This window comes from Protopterus annectens, chromosome 11.part0, assembly GCF_019279795.1.
Source record: "Protopterus annectens isolate FY-2018-M chromosome 11.part0, PAN1.0, whole genome shotgun sequence".
Taxonomy (NCBI): Eukaryota; Metazoa; Chordata; order Ceratodontiformes; family Protopteridae; genus Protopterus; species Protopterus annectens.
Window position 1 is genome coordinate 205,736,239 of NC_056745.1, and position 22,207 is coordinate 205,758,445.

The 22,207-nt window shown below is 39.1% G+C and overlaps 1 protein-coding gene across 1 annotated transcript in view; it reads right to left on the reverse strand.

Annotated features, from left to right (window-relative positions):
* Positions 1-22,207, reverse strand: part of CDK17 (cyclin dependent kinase 17) — a 1,919,677-nt gene that overhangs the window by 801,180 nt on the left and 1,096,290 nt on the right. Inside the window, exon 5 of the mRNA XM_044087623.1 lies at positions 20,447-20,580. Within this exon, the coding sequence (XP_043943558.1) occupies positions 20,447-20,580 (134 nt within the window). The remainder of the gene's footprint in view (positions 1-20,446; positions 20,581-22,207) is intronic.

A 22,207-nucleotide genomic window follows, 5' to 3' on the forward strand; every position in this document is an offset into this window, starting at 1 on the left:
TAATTGTATAATTAGTATTACACATCATTTTGAATAAAGTGGAAAAAAGAGAACAAGAAAAAGAAAAAAATAATAAGAAAAAAATGTATGATGATGGAAACAAAATATACACTTAAATTACAACTGATTTAAAATAGTATTTAGAACCAACTGGTAGAATAAAATAAAATAAAATAAAATAAAATTAGTCATGTAAACAATGTGGCAATTTCCTAAGCTCTAGTGCACTTTTAATTGAACAGTAGTAGTTTAGTCCAGGCTTCCTAAAAAAGTTCAGCTTTAATTACCATACGAGTTCATGTTTCTCCAGAATATTCGGGATGTCTCCTTTAAGCTCACCCATGTCTATGCAATCCAGATCTGGAACTTAAAATCTGTGTCTCTTTTATGAAGAGAAAGGTGCCTGGCTAGTGCATTACTTTTATATCCAGAGTGGATTTCTGACAGATGACATGAAATCCTAAGCTTGAATTTATTTAGTCTTGCCCATATGTTTTGTTTTTTGACCCACTACACTTGTTTAGTGGGTTGTTTTGAGACTTCGGGGATATCACAGAGATTATTTTTTTTATATATATAAATGAAAACAAACCACACTGACACAATCCTAGTTGCAAGCACTTTACAACACAAATCATACTGACACTTCCAGTTGCAAACATTATACATCACTTGTAATCTACCCAATTGTTTCCAGTCAAACATTACATTGTTCATTTAAGTCCTACCTTCTTTTAAACCTCATTCCTCCCCTGTTATGTACTGTTTCCACAATTCCCATTCTTTCCTATGCAGTTTTCTCCTACCTTTTCCTAAAGCTCTCAACTCCAGTTGTTTTATCTCTGTTACTATATTCACTACTTCTAATATAGTTGGTTTAGACTTTGATTTCCATTTTCTAGTAACTGCTTTTTTGCAGCCACCATAATTAGACACAGAAAGGCCTTACCATGTCTAGGCAATTCCGATTTTGCATCATAGCTCATAAAAATAATCTCCTTCATCACACCAATCTGCCCACTGAGCATCTCTGACAATGCATTCCACAGGGAATCCTTAAATTCTGCCATCTCACTTTTGTTGTCAGTAGCCTTAGCTACAAGGGTTATATCTTGTCAAGGTTATAACAGCTGTCCAACTTCAAAGGCTTCAAGGGCACCTTCCACGCCCTTCAGAACTTTCATACCAACAAAGAGAGGGAGACTAGATCCATGAAAAGAAAAATCTAGGACTCTAAAGTAAGAGTTCCTCACCCTGGTAACAAAAACCTACAAAAGTAAGGGGGATGGAGGGAGGGAGGGAGGGAGTGGCTACAACAGTAGTGATCATTCTAACATCTACCATTATGGCAAGTTTATTTTACACAGCTGTACTATGCTCATCTTCTGGATCACTGCTGCAGTAGCCTTAGCTATGTGGTTAGATCATAGGGTCATAGGGGGTTAACTAGGCTAATGGGCCTGGGGCCCTTAAAAGGCTAATCAAGTGTTTATCCCCAAAAAGAAACCTCAGTCAGCACCTGTCACCCCTGTCAGTGAGGGACACAGGTGGAACCCCTGGGACAAATTTGTGGTTGCCCATCTGCTCATCAAGGCTGCGCTTGAAGAGAGTCAGCAGGGTACTCTGTCTGACATGTATGGGAAGTCTATTCCAGAGATGAGGCAGCCTCTGGTAAACAAACCTGTTTCTCCAGCTTTCTGGGGGATTTCAACCTAGATTGGTTCACCTGTATATCAGAACCTCCAAGTAATCTAATAAATCTCCATGGCTACCAGCAGCTAGTCCAAAATCCAACTAGATGTGATAAAAAATCTAAAAGGGAATCCATCCTTGACTGGGTCTTAACTAACAACCCCACACAGGCAGTCTCCCAGACACCTTAAGTGACCACAACATAATATACATAGCATGTAGTAGAACAAGCATACGCAAAACCACTAACTACAAATCCACTAGAAACACAAACATTTCTCTCCTGAGGTCCTCTAAACTTCACTCTGTAACTGTGACTGGACCCCCCCCCCCCTAAAAAGACTCTCACTTGACCAAGCCGTAAGATATTTCTACAACTCCTAGACACTGTTGTTCCATTGAGCAAAATCAAGGTTAGAACACCTCTACAAACCCCTGGCTCAGTAAAGAAACCAAACAAATCCTCAAGTCCAGAGACAGTGCCTGGCTTTACTATCAAAAAACCAAAGAAACACAAAGCCTAAATAAGTACCAAGAACTGTGCAACCGTGCAAAAAATGCATTAGGCTGGACAAAAAATCCTACTACACGACATTACAAACTAAATACCAATACAACCCCCAAAAATTTTGGAAAAATGTAAACCAGCTACTAAAACCCACCCAAAAGGCTACCCCCAAACCAACCACCCGACACTAAAGTTCCCATCGAAACACAATTCAACTCCCACTTTGTGAACTCAATTCTATCCTTAGTATCACAGGATAGTTCCAACCTCACTACCCCCCCCCCAACACAAATAACACTAATACAAGCTTTACCCTCAAAACAGTTTCCACCATTTTAATCAAAAGCATGCTCTCCAAACTAAAAACCTCATCTACAGCAGCTGACCTACTCCCCAGCTATTTCTTGAAACTCACAGCAAATGCTATTGCCATCCCAATCTCCACTCACATAAACAGATCAATTGTTGAAAACTATGTGCCCAAACTCTGGAAAATATCCTATGTTACACCCATACATAAAGGCGGGACCTCCACTGAACTTAATAACTACAGACCCATTGCTTTACTTTCCCCCCTGGCCAAAATCCTAGAAAAATGCATCCATACCCAGGTGCTAAAATATCTCCTAGACAGCAACATCTTGCCACCTACTCAACATGGTTTCAGATCTGCCCATAGTACCACTACTGCCCTCATCTGCTTCACAGACACAGTAAACTGTCCCAAAAACGAAGGCCAGCAGGTTTTTTTGGATATGTCCAAAGCATTTGACACAGTCTCGCACCAAATCTTGCTAAACAAACTAAACCAATATCACCTATCAAATTCCACTCTTACCTGGTTCCAAAGCTACTTAACTGACAGGTACCAAGCTGTGAAATGGGAAAATTTGCTCTCCTCAGCTGCCCATAACTATAGGAGTCCCACAGGGTTCTATCTTAGGACCACTACTATTCACAACCTTCACAAATGACCTCCATACCTCCACACAGCATGCATCTATCATTCAGTATGCAGATGACACTACCTTAATCTGTGCTGCACAAAACATTCCCACAATCCTGCAAACAACTCAACTAGCATTCTCTGACGTTGAAATTTACCTTACCAAAGCCCAACTTATCCTCAACCCAAAGAAAACTCAACTTATGATTATAACCAGTTCTAACAAAAACACTCAGTCAATTCACTATCTACTCCAGAAATGCTACTCCAATCACTCCAGTGGCACAGGCTAAGTTATTGGGAATAACCATAGACTCCCACCTAAAATGTAATAGTCATCTCAACTTAGCTATTAAAAAAGTACATGCCAAACTGGAATCACTCTACTGTATCAAACCATTTCTTACCAACAACACAAGATCAGCCATTGCTTGCTCCCAACTTCTATCCACCCTACTCTATGCATCTCCCATTCTGACTAATCTCAACAAAACTGAACAAAGCAAAATGGAAACCTGCTATAACAGAACTGCCCGCTTTGCTGCAAATTGCTTATATAGAACTCATCACTGTACTGCTCTAAGACAGCTCCACTGGCTTGAACTGCCCAACCTCCTAACCTACCATCACATCTGCCTCTGTCATTCTATCTATTACCTCCCCAATTACTGTCCTGCCCTCAAAAACCTAGTACAGCATCACTCAGCCAAAAGGCCTCTTAGATCATCAAGCAAACTACTACTAGAAGTCACCAACAGCTGCAATAGTTTTGAAGAAACACTATATTGTAGTTCAGTGGCTAAAAAATGGAACTCTCGCCCCACTAGCATACAAAACACATTGTCCAAAGCCTCCTTTAAAAACCTCATTAGACATCTCAAGCAAAGTTGGCAATGCCATGACTGCTTCCCAGGCTAGTGAAAGGTACACATACTAAACCTAGAGTACTTGATAATAGTTTTCACTCTTACTCAGAAACACTGGCTAGTATACAATGTATGTACTGTACCTGTGTACTATGTATGTATTCTACCTATGTTATAAATTTCAGCTGTACACAACAAATCTATTAATTACCTTTATTTTTAAATTAATATTTTCTTGTTTGTTCTCTCCACTGTAACTGTTGATGTGCAGTATACCACTGTAAAAACATGTCTATTGTAATTTGTGTGTATACATGTCTAAATATCTAAATGTACCTGTAATTTTTCTGTGTGGAGCTTTTCTTACCGGGCCTCTGCTGAAAAAGGGCCTTTTCAGCTCAGTCAGACACCCCCATTAACAAATGTAAAATAAAATAAATAAAATAAATGTTGCATATGAGATGAGATTTAGGGCTTTTAATGAACGAGGAGTTAGACTTGCGGATATGGAACATCTAGGGCAGGGTCAGATATTGCCTTGTAGGCAAGACACAGATCACCTTTGAGCAATCTGTACAATACCGAGTAGAGTGATAGTGATTTGAGCCTGTCCGCATAGGACAAGTGTTGGAGGCCATGGATTCTCTTTGTGAGTCTTTCTAGTTGTTGGTGCAGCTGTTTGGAGAACAACATACCAAACAAGGCGTTACACTCAACTATTGGCCTAATAAGGGAGGAGTACAGAGAGGTAATAACTTCCTTTTTTTCTGGATGCAATCCCTTTACTTATGAGATGAACCAAGTAAAAGGCTTTTCTGACCACTGCTGCTACATGATGGTCAAATGTGAGATTGTTGTCAACCTGAGTACCCAGGTTTTTCACTACAGGTTGTGTGCTTAGGGGTTTATCGTTGATGTGGTAATCAGTAGGGGCTGTCTTTTTGCCGAATGGTATGATAATAGATTTTTTTGCATTTAACATAAGGCCGTGACTTTGGCACCAGTCATTTGTTGCTGCAAGACCCTCTTGCAGTATGTTAACATCATTTGGGGAGTCAATGACAGCACCCAACTTACAGTCATCTGCAAACTTGGTCAGCCACAGGCCTTTTGTCTTTGCCTGGACCTCTGAGAAGTAGATGCCAAACAGTAGGGGTCCCAGGACAGTTCCCTGGGGAACATCACTAGTGACAGGTCTGCTGTCGGAGGTGGAAGCACCTATTTTGACTTTGTGGGTCCTATTAGTGAGCCAGCTGGCCACCCACATGATGAGACAGGGATATACACCAAATTGTGTTAGCTTTTCGATGATGTCTAAGTGGGGGACTGTGTCAAAAACCATAGCCAAGTCAAGGTAAGCTATATGTACTGACTTTCCCTCATCCAAGGCCTTGGTGACAGTCTCAAAGAAGAAAGCTAGGTTCAACAGGCATCTGCCCTTGATGAATCCAAACTGGGTGGGATCAAGTGCTTGGAGATTGCCTAGGTCCTTGTTTACGAGATCCATAATAATATGCTCCGTGGCTTAACAGATCAGACTTGTCAAGCTAATGGGGTGATAGTTTCCAGGCTCAGTAGTGGCACCACATTTGTGCAAGGGGATGACAATGGCAGTTCTCCACTCTGTTGGAATGAAGCCTGTACTTAGGCTAAGGTTGAATAGGGTGCTCAATAGTGAAGCTAGTTCTTGCGGGAGATGGTGCGGAATACAGCCTGGGATTCTATCAGATCCCATGGAAGCTGTGTTCTTTGCTTTGGATAGGGCCTTTAACACTTGATCTATGGAGATGTGAGGTGCAGGACAAGTATTGGGGATGTCAAATGGGTCTTTGGGGGGATAGGGGGGTGAAGTCTGCACTGAACCTATCTGCTAGCACGTTGGCTATGTCAACAGGATCAGTGCAATTGGTATCGTTAAGTACTAATTTGGAACAAACCTGGGCTTTGGCATGGAGGTTCCTGACGTAACTGAAGAAGGCTTTGTAGTTTCCCTTTGTTTCGGAGGCGAGTTTCAATTCATAATTGGCTTTACAGGTTTTCACTAGTGATCTAATTTACTTGATGAGGCTCAGGAAGGAGATTTTCCAATTTGGAATTTGTTCCTTTTTACCCTTGGACAACAGTTTCTTCATTTTGTTGTAAAGCCTGTTGATAGAGGATGTCCACCAGAAAGGTTTGTGCTTCCTTGATGAGCAGGTTTTAGTTCTATTGGGTATGGCTGAGTCCATGCAGTTGTAAAGGTGCTTGTATACTGCACTGGCGTACTGTTCAGCATAGTTGTCTGCATCCTCTGAGGTGGTGTTGGTGTGATGTTACTGATACCCTCCCTTAGGAGGGTGTAGTCAGCTTTTGAGAAGTTTTTTTAGCTTGGTTATGGCTGGGGGTGAGATAGAAACTTTGAATAAGACAGACTGATGATCTGATCTCACCAGGGAAGAACATACTATGGGAGTGGTCCAACAGTCACCCATGTTGGTGAGAACCAAGTCCAGAATGCTATCTCCCCTTGTGGCGGATGAGACTAGCTGGTCTAGTGTGTTAGAACTGATGAAGTCAAGGAATCATTAGGTGAGTGCATTAGTACAGGAATAGTTCACCCAGTCTATGGCGGGGTAGTTGAAGTAACCAAGGATCAGGGTGTTAGGGGGTACCTTGATGGAGTGAAGCAGGTCCAGGTAGGAGGAGTGGGTGTCCTGAGTCATGGAGGGGGGTCTACAGCTGGAGTACATTTTTTTGGTTTTAGAGTTTGTAGTGTTAATTGTTGCTTAGATCTTTGCTGAAACTGTTTACCCCATCTCCCCCTATTTTCTTCCGTGTCTTCAGTTGGTATAACTGGTTTTCACAGCTTGTGTGTTATCTAACTCAAGGATCACTTGCATAAAATTAGACCTGTTAGTAACAGCCTGCATTTCATTGCTGGAACCTGTGTTCTGAGAGACTGCTTCTCAATCTATCTGCAAATATAGAGCTGAGTATATATTTTTTGATTTTAGAGTTTGTACTGTTAATTGTTCCTTAGATCTCTGCTGAAACTGTTTTGTCCCACTCACTCTCCCTATTTCCGGCTTGTAGTTTAAATTTGGTGGCTATTGCAGTTGCCTGCCCCACTGTAGATTTGATCTGGGGCACTCTCCCAGTCCCATCTCTTTACCACATTCTACCTAATAAACTCTTTCTGCACTTGCTTTTAGTCCTTTTTAATTTAATTGCATTTTTTTAAACTGTGTTTGGTCTAATATTGCTATATACTCAAGTGTGCTAGCTTGCACTGCATGTGAATTGTTTTTACTGCTGTTTTAGCTACTTTTCTGTAAAAAAAAAAAAAAAAAAAAAAACTGTAAGCCTGTTTCCTACCTTTCCTGTAACTAGTGTTCCAGATACAGATTTGCTGTATCCAGGACTGTATGTAAGCTTCTGAGCCCCTCTGTGTTTCTGTGTTGGAGGGAAGCCTTCTAGCTTATCAGTGGGAGTGGTAAGCACTAGGTAACCTGTCTACCACATAAGGAGTGGTTCTGGCCCAGAAATTGTAGTTCCTGGCCGTTTGGGCAATCTTTTCCATCTCTCTCAACTTTCTGATTTGAAAGCCTGCTTTTCCACTTGTTTCTGTCCTGTAACTTGTCTAGTGTTGATACAGATTCTTAGTTTTAGTACTTAAATTTGCTTATTCGTGCTTGGCACTTGTTCTGAATTTGTAAGCACTAAATAAGCTACTAATTACTATAGCACTCAACCTTCCTCATTACCTAGAGGAAAACGGTTTTTGTACTTACTGTACTCACTTTCCACACTTATCTAGAGGAAAATATTTTTTTATTTAGGCATGTCCAAGGATCAGCTCCCAGTATTCTCTCCTGTCTATCTGATGAATCTGGGTATCTTGAGGCAAAGCAGAAATTGCCTCATGTTATGTACAAAGACAACTCTCTCCTCCTACCACCCAACACTACAACCTGTGAGAGATGTATTTATCTAGACAAACTGGAGGTAAAGCTCTCTCCAACCAGGACTGAACTTGACAGTCAAGAGGAGAAGGTAAACATTTGCACCACACCACACTCATCACATAGTCTCTCAGAATCTACACCACCATAATCCACACATAGTAACACAAAACCATTTGCTGAGCTTCTCAATAATAATCTGTCTAAGCAAGAGACCTCCAAAGCAGAAACGCAAGCAACCTTCATCCCCCAACACAACCCAAATGACACATACCCCACAGACTCAGTGTGCCACTCAACCACAGCCAATAAGGCAAAACAACGTACCCAACACACTAGTCATAGGTGACTCTACAGTCAGGCACACTGATGTCCCACTCACCAGGCTAGACAAGGAGAAGGTTACTGTCAGCTGCCTGTCGGGTGCCAGGATCCGCCACATAACCAACGCACTCAGTTCACTCCACAACAAGTACAAATATGACTGTGTCATTGTCCATGTTGATGTGAATGACCCAAGACATACCTCCCTGGACTACATGAAAAGAGACATGGAAGAGCTCTCCGATCTTGTAGCCCATGCAGGTATGACCCTAGCCCTGAGTAGCATTCTGCCATCGCCCAGAATGATACCACAGTACAAGTACAAAATGATTGACTTCAACAATTGGCTAAACTTCTGGTGTTATTCTAAGCGGATCCAGTATCTGTCTGCTTGGGATGACATGGTCGACAGAACACAATGGTTTGCCACAGATGGTCTGCACCTGTCGCCCCTGGGATTCTGGATACTGGCTAAGGCTCTTGCCACCCCTATAGTGTCTTTTTTAGGCAAAGGTCAAATGACAAATTCACCACCGTAACAGGAACAGGCAAGCAAAAACTGAGGGTAATGCTACTCAATGCTAGAAGTCTAAATCTCAAAATGCACTCACTCGAGGCACTCCTTAAAATGGAGAACATCGATATCTGTGCAGTGACTGAGACCTGATTCAAGGCTCCATACAGCACCCCTGCACTACCAGGCTATAACTCATACCACACCTTTCGGCCATGTAACCTGGACCGAAACACCAAAGGCGGAGGTGTGTCCATATTCATTAAGGATATCCACACCTCCAGGCTAGTTGCTCATCATAATACATCCGAGGTTATCCAAGTGCAACTAACTTTTGGCAAAATTGCAATCCAAATTGTAGCTTGTTACAGATCCCCCAGGATTCCCATTCCTCTTTTCTTGATGTACTGGAAAATATTAGGGTTCAGCCAAACAGCTAATAATGGGCGACTTCAACTACCTTCACCATTAACTGGGAAAATCACCTCAGGATGAGGCTGCACCACCGTGGCCTATAAGGATTTTAAAACAAACAATAAATGTCAAATGGGGATTAAATATGTAAACTTTCGTTGTCTGAGCTGTAGTTGTTGTAGTGACATTTTAACACTTAATAATGCTTTTTCTCATCCTGCAACTAACAAGCAATATGTCTTCTATTGCTCAGCTAGCTGTAATAGTATTAATGTGGTCTACCTTGCTACTTGCGGAAAGTGTTCATCATTTTATGTGGGTAAGACCACCAGAAAGCTACAAGAGCGAATTATTGAACATAAGTCAGACATTCGGAGAAAAAAATGATAAGAATGCTCAGAGTAAAAATGTTACCTGGAATGGTTTAGAACGCTGTTTTAGATTTAAGATAATAGATGGAGTGATTAAAGGGACCAGAGGGGGTGATATAAATAATCTTCTTGAGAATAAAGAATAAGAATGGATTATTAGACTGTGGGCAGATTTTGAACCTGGTCTCAATAACTCTAAGTATTAAACCTGTTCTAGTTAAAATACAACAACATCTTTAGAATTATATTTGTATAGATTTTATTGTTTTAAAGTTTTAATTAGTAGTGTCATGTGATACGCTGACTGTGGTCATATGATGCTTAACTGCTCTTATTTAAAGTGATTAATGTTTTGTTTAAGAGTATTAGCATTGAGAAAGGGTGGTTTACCCGAAAGCTTTGCCTTGCAATAAAGTTGTGATTTGATGTTGGAATTGTCATTTTGTTGTTTGAGATTGCCTTGTGTTTTTCCAGTTACCATGGTGCCAGCTTTTCCCAGTACTTAAACAGATATCACCCAGAAGACTAGAACTGAAAAATGTCTGAAGTCAAATGAGCAAGATGCAAACATATAGCACATTTATCTATGCAACTTTAAATGCAGATATAGGATTGATTTATGCTCTGCAAATGAGTGCTGCTAGGTACTATTTTCTATTAGCAGACCATCGGTGCAATAATTAATGTTGGCAAGGCACTGCTTCAGTCAAAAAACTTATACAACTGCTCAAATTCTATAAATGCCTGCTGCTTTTGAACACAATCCTCGTCTCTTCTCCCAATAAATGTAACAATTCTCTGTCAGAATGAAACACCAACCAAAATGGTATTCCAAAACTAAATTTGCTGCCAAGCATTCTCTCTAGATTTAACTACTGTTTGTTCAGTCTCTCTAGATTTAACCACAGTTTGTTCAGGCTGACTCAAAAAGGGACTGAACCTAGGAGCACAATTAAACAGAACTTCTTGCCTAAAGTCATTGACCAGATATCCCCTTTCAGCACACATTTCTGCCAAAACTGAACATTCCTTGTCAAAAATTAAGTCGGACAAAATCATTCTAGATAAATGGATGAACTGACCCTTAACCAGAGACTTATTTTGGAACTTAGGGTGGAACTATTATTGTTCAAGTAGGCAGTGGAGAATGTGGGCTTCCTATAAATAGTAGACTTAAAAGCTCCATTGTCTTTACAAATAGTATATAATATACATATATATATATATATATATATATATATATACACACACACACACACACAGCTACATCTATACATAGACATGTAAATATATCTCTTATGATGTCTATGTATATAGGTCCATATATTGAAAACTTATCGAAAAGCAAGGGATCAAACACAACTGAAGGATTACCACATGATGAAAAAACAAGCACAGCCTCTTGCTAATTATAAATGCCAACTAGGGGATCAAACTACAGTGGGGAAAGGCCAAATTCCCAGATCCCCACTGTAATGCAATCTTGCACAGGAAAAAAAGCTGGTAGCTGGTACATGCCATCAGCTGTACATAGTTAATTCCTAGTACATATAATGAACCTTCAACTAGTTGTCAAGAAATTACATATATATATATATATATATATTGTTTCACTTGGTTAAAAGAAGAAAAACAAATCTGCTTTGTTTGGGGAATACAATAGACACAACCTTCCCATCTCCCTAGCAACACTTTTTCCCAGTCAGTATTTTTATATGGGCAGGAAGTTTTCAGAAGTTTAATTTTCAATAGTTTGTCACTTGGTTCTTGATTAAACAGTCCATTTTTGAATTAAATGCCTAAGACTGAAAGGAGTCAACTAAGCTCTTCAGAATTCAATGTTCCTCCCAAGTTGTATGTGTTTAGATGCTAGGATAAAGTCACATCTGCTGTATTTTATTAGATTTATCATTACTGCTCTTTGTTTCTTTCTTTTGGATGTTCTTCCTGATAGTCTATGGCCAATTAACATGTTACATATGTATCTAAGTTGTCGCTCGTCCTATGTTACGATTCAGCACGACCAGGTGAGGTAGTCAGTTTATATGCTTTATTATACAGAAACACATTAGGATGGATAGCAGCAGTACAAAATATAAACGAACCGATTAATTGACAGGCAACACAGACATGAATACTTACATCTTAACAGCACTACACAAAATGGTAGTCAGGCTTGCACGTGGTCAGTATTTATACACTTGTGCAAGCCCATGGAAAGCTTCTTAAAGGCATACATACATACTGATCTACATCCTCCCACCTTAGTGAACTGCCCACAGTATAATGACACTTGAAAAGAAACATGCAATTGTACAGACAATAAGAAATAAACACAACGTTCAAGTCCAAGTTGCCGTGTATCTGGAACATGGTCTGGAAATGCGACCTGATCTACTGATATAGCAATTAGAACTGGGTTTAGCAACAGGGACAGCCACTGGTGAACAACTTGCTTCAGGAGTTTTGGGATTCTTCTCAGGAACAGGGATATTTACTGGAACATTCGCTGGAACTGGAATGCTGGATAACTCACTCTGAGATCTAGAATCCCTCTCATAGGTATGATACTGCAATACAGGCTCGGATGCGGGGACCAAATGTTTCCAATTCCGCCTAAATTCTGCTCCTTGTGATTCCACAATGTACGATCTCAGCTCTGGACATACACTTTTCACAACTCCAGTCCAATCAAAACCTTTTGTCATTTGCATCCTTACTATCTCCCCTTCTTGTAATAAATTGAGCAGTTTGCTCGACTTATCATAACAGGATTTCTGGGATAAGCACTTCTTTAACAGATGGGCTTTCACTGCTCTGTTGTTGTTAACACAGGGAACCAATAATGTACAACTAATTCGTAGTGTGGTTCAGGTTTTTTCTCAACAGAAGTCTCTGTGCAGGTGAACCAAGATATTTATCACAGGGAACATTTTTGAGATTCAAGAAAACATGCTATGGTCTTGTTTCAACTTCTCTAGTAATAGGTTTGCACTTTGAACTGCACGTTCTGCCAAACCATTTGATTGTGGATATTCAGGGCTACTCGTAACATGACTAAAGTAACACTTCAGCAAATCTCTTGAACTGCTGGCTTGTAAACTGTGTACCATTGTCAGAAGTAACTGTGCAGACTACCATGGACTGTAAAATGACACTTCAACTTAGTTATGACAGTACTGGACACGACTAGGAATTAGGTCAATCTCAAAGCAATTCAAATAAGAGTCTACTAACACCAAGTAATGTTGACCATTCCATTCCAAAATGTCTGTAGCTACAGTCGACCAAGGTAGTTCCAGAATCTGGTTTAGATGAAGTGGTTCTTTCTGTTGATGTGGCTTAGTACTATTACATACAGAACAAGATAAAAGTACTCTCTCGATATCCCCCGACAAAGAAGGTCAAAATACTAGTCCTCTTGCCCTTCTTTTGGTAGAATCAGCTCCTGAGTGCCATGATGCAAGATGGTAATATACTCTTGTTGCAAAAACTTCAGAACAATCACTTTTGGACCTTTCATGATGATACTATTGTCAAACAAAATTTCATCTCTGTAAGGAAAATAAGGCTGCATTTCCACTGGTAAGTAAGATTGCTTTGAAGGCCATCCACGACTTAAAGTGGTTGAGCTTCTGAAGAACCACATCTGTGGCTTTATGACTTTGAAGCTCATCAAAATGTGTGGAAGAAAAATTTCTTACTTCCATGACTTCAAAATTAAGTTTCTCATTTTCATGCCGTTCAGTGGTATTTCTGGGCGATCTTGATAATGTATCAGCAAGATAAAGAAGTTTGCCTTTTGTGTAACCAAGACTGGAATTATACTTTTGCAATTTGAGCATCATGCGTTGCAGTCTAGCTGGAGCTGTATGCATAGGCTTTCTCAAAATACTAACTAGAGACTGGTGGTCAGTTTCAATCTGGATAGGTTTACCATAAATATAATCATGGAACTTCGAACATGCAAACACATTTGCCAAGAGTTCTTTCTCTACCTGCGCATACTGCATTTCAGTTTGGGTTTGAGTTTTAGACGTATAATCTACTGGTCTGCCCTCTTGAAGAATGACTGCACCAAGACCAAACTTCGAAGCATTACAAGAAATAGTAACTGGTTTGTGAACATCATAGTATCTGAGAGTTGGGGTACTGGCAATTCTCTGTTTAAGTAAAAACACACAGTAATCACAGAAACGCTAAGCTTTTTAATGAAGCTTTCGGGCTCTCAACCCTTCATCAGCATATAAAATTATACATTTCTTCACATTTAAATAGAGGAAACAATTAAAATCACATGACCAAACCATGGTACGGTAGAAGATCTCCATTTATTCATAACATATATTAACAACACAACAAATTTCTTTAAATTTAAAATGTGTTTCTCACCAGATGAGATTGTATTTTTGGATGTAAGATTGTATAAAAAGAATAATATAATACAAACAATGGTGCATAAAAAGGATGTGCACACAATAAGATATCTAGAAAGTACTAGTATGCACCCCCCACATGTATTTAAAGGCATAATGAAGTCACAGTTAATTAGAGTGAGTAGACTGACAACAGAGGAACAAGTATATCTGAATGAGGTAGCAATTATGAAAGCAGAATTCTTGAGAAGTGGTTATGTAGAAAATTTTATTGATAGGAATATTGAAATGGTAACAGAGGGTAGAAATATTGATTACAAACCTATATTTACAAATTATATGATTGATGCTAGTTATGCATTGTCCACACCTACTATAAGGAAAGAAAATAACTTAAGATATATAACCACTTACTCTGGCTATTCTAATCAAATATGCAGAATAATTGAGAAAAACTGGCCAATTTTGATGGCTATGCCAGAACTCTGTAATTTAGCAGGGCCTAAACCTAGCGTTGCATATAGGAACAATCAGTCCCTAAAGAATATGTTGTGTTACAAGGATTTTGTGGAACAACATAACCCTATACATAGTAAGATAGGGACTTATAAATGTTATAATTGTACTTGTTGTGGTGATATTTTAGAAGTAGATAGTAATTTTAAGCATCCTGTTACACACAGGAAATTTCAGTTTTATTGTAATGCCAATTGTAACACCACGAAATTAGTTTACCTTGCCACCTGTATGCAATGTCAGGCGTTTTACGTAGGAAAGACTATACGTAGGCTTAAAGACCGTATTATAGAACACAGATCAGAGATAAACAGGCAGATACAAACCAATGCTTTATATAAGCATATACATGAGTTTAATACACATAGTTTTAAATTTAGATGTATAGACATAATACAAGTGGGTATGGGGGGGGGTGATGTTAATAACCTTTTAGAACTAAGGGAGTTAGAATGGATAATAAGACTACAGGCTGATACCTCTCCTGGATTAAATAATGCTACCAGTATAAAACCTGTATTAGTTAAGTGACAAATGAATAGCTTATAATATGTTAGGTTAGTGTTATAATAACTTTAAGATGCAGAATAAAAATATAGATTTTTATGTAAACTATTATGGTTTTTAAAAGTTTTCATTATTTTTGGTAAAGAAGTATATGTATTTTCTTTTGAATTGTCTTTTTATTCTTCTTATTATTCTTTATTGGTTGGTTTGGTCATGTGATTTTAATTGTCTCCTCTATTTAAATGTGAAGAAATGTATAATTTTATATGCTGATGAAGGGTTGAAAGCCCGAAAGCTTCATTAAAAAGCTTAGCGTTTCTGTGATTACTGTGTGTTTTTGGTGAGATTTTGCTCTATCTTCGTGTTCTGTTCAACTAATTCTCTGTTTTAGGACATCAAATGCTCTCTGGTGTTGTTCTGACCAGGATACATCGTTGCATGTCAAGTGTCTGAGCGGTTCTGAAAGTTGGCTCAAGTCGGGAATGAACTTGCCTAGATAGTTAACCATGCCAAGAAAAGGTAAGGCTTGAACACTGTCTGGAACTGGCATCTCAAGATTTGCAGTTTGTTTGTAAGGATCTGGTTGTAAGCCTGAACTGGTAAACAAATGACCAACATAAGTAACTTCTCGTAGCCTGAACTTGCACTTCTGAGGATTCAATTCAAGATTCACTACACATGCTCTTTCCAGAACTTTCTTGAGGTTTCTGTCATGCTCGGCTTCACCATTATCTACTGCTAGGATATCATCTACTACAATAGCACAAGGGGTAACCAGAAAAAATTTGCTCCACTGCACACTGAAAGACTTCACTGGCAGAATTTATCCCAAATGGCATTCTCAAAAATCTGTACCTGCCAAAAGGAGTACTGAAAGTGGTCAGCAATGAATATTTTTGATCACGTAAAATTTGCCAAAATTAACTTTTTGCATCTAAGACAGAAAAAACAGTGGCATTTGGTATAACGGTTGCAACTTCTCCGACTGTACGCATTGTATGATGAGGTGTTTTCAGTGCCTTGTTCAAATCTCACGGGGCAATACATATTCTGATATAATCTGAGCTTTTTTTTTATGAACTACGACCATGGAAGATATCCATTCAGTAGGTTCAGCCTTGATTCCATTCTGCATAGCTACTGGAACTTTACGGGCTGGCCTGTCAACAGCACCGACTTCAGGGTCTAACTTCATGGAGTACACAACTGGGAGTTTGCCTAGTTTGTTTTCGAAAAGATCAGCACAGATAGAAAAAACAGTCTGGGCAAAATTAGAACAGTGGTCTTTTAAGCTTACATGGTGGACTTCCTTATTAAATGAAAGTAGTCCCATTTTCAAACTGTCTCTGAGGCCTAATGATGACTGTACGTGCCTTTTGACTACATAAATTGCAAGTCATAGCTGTTCCCAGCAGAGTAACATGAAAGCACTACTGAACTTCTGTAGCACATAAGCAACAAGCTTCTCACACTTTGTTAAATCAAGCTTCTCACCAGCACATACTCTAGCAAGTGTTTCTGATGACATGACATTGCACTTTGAACCTGTGTCAGCTGAGCTCTATGGGTCTCCCATTTATCCGAACAGTACAAAATACTTGATTCTTTGCCTATAAATCTACTGCATTGACTGTTCATTAAACACAGACACACCATCAACATAAAAAGTAAGGTCACGGCTTTCTAATTGATCAACTTGTCTCTTTGAATGTTCTCTTTTAATGAAAGCATGTCTCTTGACTTACAAAACCTTTGAAAATAGTTCCACTTTTTACATCTGTGGCATTGCTGACCAAAAGCTAAGCACTTTTATCTTTTAGACTGATGACTGCCACCACAATTACGACAGTTGACTATGATGCTAGGTGAGTATGTACCCACAATCTTATGCTTGTTTGCGGACTCACCCTTGTGCTTTTGAGACTGTGCACACTCTGGAATTTGCTAGAAAGGTACAGGGTTTCCCAGTGACTGTTGCAGGGCTTACTGTTGCTGCCACGTGCTTTGGCCTGTTTCTTTTAACCACGTGTTGCATACTATCAACATGAGCTTTAGAAGATGGAAGCATGCATTTCCTTGTAGGCGTAACTGTGTGCTTTTCTGTCACCTCATATATCTGACAAATCTCAATGGCCTTATTCAAAGTTAAATCATTGTCACAAAGCAGAATCTTTCTCATAGCATTATATTTAATACCACACACCAGTATGTCTTTTATCAACTCATCCCTTAAATCACCAAATCTGCATGTTTCAGCTTTGTTTCTCAAGTCAGTTATATATGCTGTAAAAGTTTCCCCAGGCTTTTGATCTCTTGCGTAAAATAAGTGCCTTTCTACTGTAATATTTGTTTGAGGGTTACACATTTCTCAAAATTTATGTTTTAAGCACTCAGGGTCTTCCCTTGACTCAGACGGTACCATTATATGGCAGTTTTCCTCCTCCCATGCAATCCAGCAGGTGCATACACAAATGAACGTTCTCCTTCTATGGCTTCTGATTCAGCTAAATTAAGCAGAATAAATGTCTTTGTACGGTCATCTTTATCAGAAAATGCAGCTTGTATGAAAATATCATACTCTTGCTCAAACATTCTCCAATTCTCTGCAATATTACTATCAAAGACAAGTGCAGCTGGTTTTCGAAATCTGTCTTCCACGCCAACAAAGTATGCACAAACACACTGAAAATATGGCCCATGTAATTATGTACGAACATAGACACACAGTCCGTACTTGTAAGAACACTCAAATGCACAATAACCTCTTTGAAATATTTTACTTTGGGAAATACGCTTTGAAATGGCTGTATTTTGCAAAATAACTGTACTGTAATACTGCACAAACATGCAAACACTTCATATGCTTTGGATCTTGAATAGCTTTAGTTGATGCAAAAAAGTAGCTCATAGCAAATAAATGTGGTCGTTTTCCTTACTGTATTTATTTTATGCAATTCGGATGTTATTTCAAACATTTTCCATAGTTATTTGAATATTTTTTATCAATATGTCGCAGTTTCGGACATTTTGTTTACTTGTAAATTAATTTAGAGCATTCTGAGTGCTTTGCTTTATATTTTGCGAATAAGAAATCATTTAAGTAAGCTTTGATACTTGAAATACTTTTCTGACCTGGTTTTGCAAGTTATATGTGCAGTAGGGATGACCTATTACTCTGTATTCCTCCACAATTAAAAGAGTGCCTCTCGGTCCTAAATCTGGATTTTTGGATACCATTCTGACACCATGTCGCTCATCCTATGCTATGATTCAAGACGAACAGATGGGGTAGCTCATTTATATGCTTTATTATATAGAAACACATCAGGATGGATAGCAGCAGTACAAAATATAAACAAACTGATAACTGACAGACTACACAGACATGCATGCTTACATCTCAACAGCTCTCTATAAATTGGCAGTCAGGATTGCACATGCTCAGTATTTATACACTTATGCAAGCCCATGGAAAGCTTCTTAAAGGCATACATAAATACTGATCTACATAAGTACTGTTTAATTTTATATCCCGTCCTCCCAAACAGTGTGGGTGTGTGCCAAGAGTCAAGGGTAAAGTCGTACATTCTTGCACTTTTTCCTCCCCTTATCTGTAACACTGTGGCTAATTAATCTGTTATTATGTATCACACTTACTATGTATCTCTCTAATTTACTATACAGTATTATGAACCAAAACTACTTCCTGATACTGTATTTTGTCTCAGTGTAATTGTAACTACCCAGACCACACTTGAAAACAGTTTTTTGTGGTTCAGTCTGCTTACTCAGTCAACACAAACAGATGACTACTAAAAAAAAGTACATTATGTGCTGAATATACATGCAAAACTCCCAAACCACAAGGCTCTCACAGAAAAATGATAACTTGCTAACAAACTGGTACTGTTTTGTTTTCATCAGATAAAAATGCAGTCATAGCCTGCAAAACTATTCTCATGCACTGAATGAAAACAGAAAAAAGAATCCCTCCATATGTGCTTACTGCCACTTTATGTATCTGCTTATACTGGAATGAAAAATGTAGTCAAAGAAAATCAGTATTACAGTTCTCTGATGAATACACAGAGCCTACATGTCAGACTAGAACAACTAGCTACAAAGAAAAGGTTAACTTCTTATCCCTGAGGTTTAGCAGCCTTGAAGGTAGTTATATTATTTATGAGGCGGCGCTGCAGGGAACACAAGGCACTGCATGGGAGGTGTGAGAGGGACTGTTCCCTTCCCACACAAAAAGATGTTTCGTGGACACTTGTTTGGTCTATTAGTCTTAAATCAACTGGTTTCAAATAACTTGGCATTAGGAGAGTGTGCCACACACAAGATACCACTTAACTCATTACTCCAAGCAAGTTCAATGTGTAGACATCTTAAAAAACTTTCACTGTTACATTTTGGTAGGCTAACAGTTACTAAGTTTGGGCTCAAGTCTTTTTCTCTTCCTGTGACCAGTTAACATTTTAACATTTATCATTCCTGTATATCTTTCCATCAGGTTGCATCACCCCTTACGACATTCATCTGCTGCTGATCTTCAGTTATTTTGCTTCACCATAACTGTAACTTCCTAGGTCATACTTGAAAACAGGCCACCGGAAGCTAAAATGCCAACCCAGTCAACAAAGACAAATCAGCAAATTTTTGCTTCAAACAGTACATTATACATAACAAGTATGCCCACGATTCATAGTCAAGCAGTACTGCTTTTTGACTGGACGGCAAGATTACACTTGCAGGAGCCAAAAGTATTCTGGCACCTACCAAATGCCTATCAAAATTATCAACAAAATGAAAAAACAAACCAAATCAACATCCCCTCCAAAATACCTCTTCCGGTACATATATCTCTCCAGCAGAATGCAAAGATCTGCCAAGCCACTCATTATTAAAAGTCCCACACATACAACATGGGCATCACCCAGACATCTACACCCATCTGAAGAATCTGGTGTAACCATCCAATAAGAACATGGCTCATCACTATTCACCAAATCATGAGTGTATAAACACAGTCATACATGTGCTTTCTTACTGCAACAATTACTTTAATCCCACTGGAAAACTTGAATAATGCTCTAATACACTTGCTGAAATTCTACCTGTCAGCACAACTGCATCAGTCACAGAGTCTGCAATATTACACAATCCTAGCTGGTAGCATTTTGACTGTAATCAAACTAACTACTAGATATTTTAATCAGTAACTGAAATAAAGAGCTGGTAGGACTACAGTCATTTATGCATGACACCATATGCTTTTCACAACTATTATTCCCTGCAGAGTGCCATTTTATACTACACCATGTTAACTCTAAGCTTTATGAACTTAACTGAGCATGGCTTTTTCATGTAAAAAAAAAAAAAAGTTGAAAATCTCTGGCCTGTTAAAAAATAAGAATGACAGACTGTTTGGGTTTGCAAAACATAACAGCAGCTATCTCATAGCTTACCTCCAATGAGATTCTCTTGTGTACTCGACTCCTCAGACAGACACCAGTAGGGGACTGGACCTCATCAGATGATGTTCCAGATGCTTGGTCACTTTCTCCATCTGAACCCATCTTCAGATTTTCATGCACAATGTCTGAACAGAAAGGAAGCAAAGGAATGTTAAACTTTGAATTATGGAAAAAAAATAAAAATAATGTCCTTGTTTTGCATTAACCTTGTTACTGTACATATCTACTTGTCAAATGCATCTGTTCTTATAACCATAAAGAAAACTTTCCATGGTCCAGTTCCATAAAAACAGCAACAATATTTAATTATGCAAAAACTGCATACCACAGAAACACTAAGTGCATAATTTGCTTGGCTTGCCTACATATTCATGTTTGGAGTTGTGCAACACTAACTTAAATACATAAAATGTAAGCAATTCCTGTACCAGTTTTATTTAGCTATTATTTTAAACATCCTACAAATGGTTTATCCTTGATGGTGTCAGCAATGAGATGGGTTGAAGAGGTGACAAGGAGTGGTGGTGGTGGGGTAACTCTAGGCGGGCTATAGCAGCAATTTGCTTCTCTTTTCATATTGAAAGAGTAGGGTATGAGTCCTGCCATATGACAATCTGCCTTCTACCAGTAAGTGCAGGTACAAGACATCAGCAACACACAGTATTAGGGCGAAGGCAAGAAAATGTACAAGTTTCAGGCTTCAGTCAGCCAGCCTCTTGGTGAACCAAACCATTTATTGAGGTAACCCTGCTCAGCGTCAGATGTCTAAACAACAAGCTGACTAGCCTCAAGGCACTCATATATTGGGAAGGCATCCCCATTTGTAATCACCAAAACATGGTTTAAATGCCAAGAAAGCACTTCATCCATACCAGGGTTTAGTGGCTACCATGCCTTCAGACCTAATGGAAAAGTACAGTTGTGTACACTTACCATAAATGTAGATGTTCGAGTGTATTTACTGTTGCAGTCATTACATTTGGGTAATCTGCTGGCAGGTTGCCCTCAGTCGGCCTGATTAACAAAGTCTTGGGTCCTGCGTCGATTGCTGTCCCTTCCTCCATGACGTCAGATTGTCAGGGGTATAAAACATGCAGCCAACGCCATTACATCAGTTTTTCTTGCCCCAGATGTCAGGTGTCCCCCAAATGGGGAGCAAAATATATATATAAATAATTTAAAACACAAAAATATACCTCCAAACAAAAGCAAATACACCAAAAAGGTTTTTAAGCGTAGTAAAAGAAAGTAGAGGCATAGTAAGGGGAAAAACAGGGGGCTGGAGGGAGGGTAACCAGGACTGCAACAGTGAATACACTGGAACATCTGCATTTATGGTAAGTGTACACAACTGTACTATGTTCTTAGTGTCTCACTGTTGCAGTTACTACATTTGGGTAGATTTCCAAAGCTATGGTTGGGAGGATGGATTTATACAGCATTAGGACCGGCTATAAGGCCCTGCAAAACAGCAGTGGTAAAGCCAGCTCTGGATTTAGAGAAGATTGGTAAATGACAATGCTTGGTGAAAGTATAAATTAAACTCCAGGTAGCAGCTTCTAGAATATCCCTGGTAGAAACACCTCTGAGAAAGGCTGTAGAAGTAGATGCAGCCCTGGTGAAATGGGATCTGATCCCCTGGGGGATAGGTTTTCCATGGTGCTTATAGCAGAAATGAATACAATGGCTTATCCATTTGGAAATGGTTTGCTTTGAAATAGCCTTTCCCTCTGCCCCTGCAGCAAATGCTAC